The sequence below is a fragment of the Lepus europaeus genome, chromosome 1 (assembly GCF_033115175.1).
Source record: "Lepus europaeus isolate LE1 chromosome 1, mLepTim1.pri, whole genome shotgun sequence".
NCBI lineage: Eukaryota > Metazoa > Chordata > Mammalia > Lagomorpha > Leporidae > Lepus > Lepus europaeus.
In genome coordinates this window covers 25799201-25801946 of record NC_084827.1, presented here as the reverse complement: position 1 = coordinate 25801946, position 2746 = coordinate 25799201, and the positions used below count along the sequence as shown (strand labels likewise).

Sequence of the window (2746 nt, the reverse complement as noted above, 5' to 3'; positions counted from 1 at the left end):
CGAGCTAGCTCTCTCAAGACCTTTTCTTGATTAAAATTGGAAAAGTCAATTAACGACTTAGCATGAGGAATATTCAGTGTTTGGGCAATAAATTTTTGTGAGGAAGGGACTCACAGTGATGTCTGAAGTAGCTGGCAGTCATGAGAAGGATATTTGATGCCATATTTTTATTTTCTTGTGTAGAATATACTAGGGGTAATATTCTCGAGGTGGCAAAGACTTAGAGATGAGAAAGTCAAGGCCAAGTAGGGGACTGTGGAAAGAAAAAAGGAGGGAGTAGGATGGAATAGAGAAATAATCGGTGGTTTAGAGATGGCTGTGAAGGTGATACAGAGTGAGGCTACAATTGATGGTATATCACAGAAAGAGAGGGGATTGATGAGTGGTCCTGCTGGTCATTGGTATTAATTGGTCAATGCAAACTCTCATTTACCTGGTGCCTCGGGCGACCTCTAAGCCCAGCATTTCACCTTTAGAACCCTTTTCAGTGTCGGACTGCTGAAAGCCAGTGAAATGGAATGAATGCAGACTATAGCATAGATGACAGCCTCCCAAAACCAGAACCATGATCTTCTATCCAATATGGTGCCTAAAAAGGTGATGAATAAGGCCAGGAAATAAGAACTGAAAAAAATAAAGAAGATGGAAAGGGACCTCAGGGCGGTCACATGAGCTTTCATTCTGGAGTTGTCCCCACCAGTGTCACAATGTTGCATCTGCTCCCGGTGCTGAGCCAGTGAAACCATGAGCAAAATGATGGCGGCCAAGAACAGGAGGAAAGGGACAGATAATGCAACCAGTTTATGAGGGATGGTCAAATATTGCTCAAGTACATGAAGTTTCTCAATCTCAGTATTATTTCTGGGTAATTGTTGCAAGGTGATTAACCGAATCCGGATGTAAGTCCTAATAGCTGAAGGGATGATTGTCACACAAGTGATCATCACAGAACCAAGTAACAGCCAAGGGACCAGTCTAGGAATTCTCCACCTTAGCCAGAGGAAGATGGGGTGAGTGAAGGAAGAGATCTTGACACAGTAGTAAACGGCAAGCAGACTGGTTAACCAGAATGTAAGGATGTTGATGAATTCCCAGGGAAGTGTTAGGGCCAAATATGTACGATTAGGTTTAAAGTAGATGAAAAAATCACACAGCATTGATATCCATTGTAGACAGAAGCGGCAAATGCCCAGGCTGATGAGAATCATGTCCACAGGTGACAACCTTTTGACTTTCACCCACTCTCTGCCCAGCACGGCAACAATGAAGCTGCTTTGCACAATTATTGTCAAGGATTCAATCACATAGATGATGATGAAGGAGACAGTGAGCTTGCTGAGCATCATCTTCTTACCCCAAAGTGTCTTCCTGGACCAAGACAGAGAATCTCTACACCAAGTTCCAGGTAGCAAACAGGTTCCTGATCCCACCACTGTCTGCTGCAAGAAAACGCCTCCTTCAAGATGTAAATTTCCCCAGCTCACTTTTAACTTTGCCATTTTCCTACCTATCAGATTTGTTTGTGCTTTGCTTGCTGGTTTGTTACCACATCTGGAAGCAGGGAAATTTTATTTGAATGTGGATGCCTGCCGCTTAGGTGATTTGGTTATTCCCCAAAAGGCAAATATTTTAGTAACCATGATGTCTATTTCCTCTTTATCTGTTTGAGATGCCCTTAGATTATTTTCCTATCTTCTTCAAATGATATCTTTATACTTTTAACCTAAAACTTGAACCACAAGAAAGATAAAGCCATCACTGCCTTTTCATGTCCTGGGTAATGTTCCTATTCTATTGAGTACTATACCAGTGCCAATCACAGAAGCCTGTCTTCCCAGCTTCCATACCATCTGACTGTAGATGCTACAAACAAAGTGTGAGGGTGTGCAAAAATGATCATAAAAGACATTTCCTTTGAGACTCTACACACACATTTGCTGCAAACTGAGACCCATCTAATGCAGCCCAGTCTCATGAGTACCCACTGAGTTCTCCAACTCAGAGAAATCAAACTCCAGTGAAACCCCTTCATGCCCTTCCTTGTACTCCATCCAACCTACATGTGGCACCCTTTGTTATTTTTCTTCCAATGATTTCAAAATGCTTTAGCACATGTTTTATAATATTTTTAGGGATTGTGCTTGTCCTGTTAACATCACTTTTTAAAAAATTTTTCTTCTGACATGGCTAGGTTCTCTTTATTACTTCTCCCCATTGAATTGAAAAGACCCTATACCATGAGTAATACATTGTACTCCTAAATGTGCAGGACTATTTCATAGTTATAGTAGTAGGCTAGATATATTTTTCTCTTGGGTCAAGACAACTATAGTGGATAGAAACCAAATATTTAATTGGTGGATTCAGAAGTAAAAGACCTTATAAATGAATTCTAATAAGTGCTAAATGGTGAGGTAGACAAAGTGAAAATTGTAGGTCTGATGTATGACAGAATCTGAGTCTATTTGGACTTTTAATCATTCAAGAAAGAGAAAATAAGCAATCCAAATTGAAGATGCAAATGTGTGACTACAAAACAAAAAAGTGAATTTATGAGGCAAAGGTAAAAGTAGCCTTTAAATTACAATAGAAAACAGAATTAAACATTAGAAAGCATCCACTCCACATTCTCAATAAAGTGTAAGAAGCCAGAAATGAAAAATGAAGATGACAAAACAATAGAATCCATCCAAAAGATGAAGTAGTCAATATATGTTCAGATACAAAGTGAGAAGGATGAAGTATG

The 2746-nt window shown here is 39.7% G+C and overlaps 1 protein-coding gene across 1 annotated transcript; it reads right to left on the bottom strand.

The window, feature by feature from the left end:
- Nucleotides 1-452: 452 nt before the first annotated feature.
- Nucleotides 453-1346, bottom strand: TAS2R16 (taste 2 receptor member 16). The gene has a single exon (XM_062198500.1). The coding sequence runs from the start codon at nt 1344-1346 to the stop codon at nt 453-455; it is 894 nt and encodes a 297-aa protein (XP_062054484.1).
- Between the last annotated feature and the right edge of the window lie 1400 nt (nt 1347-2746).

Excerpts from the sequence above, each read along its gene's own strand:
- TAS2R16 (XM_062198500.1), bottom strand. The coding sequence starts at position 1,346 with ATGATGCTCAGCAAGCTCACTGTCTCCTTCATCATCATCTATGTGATT.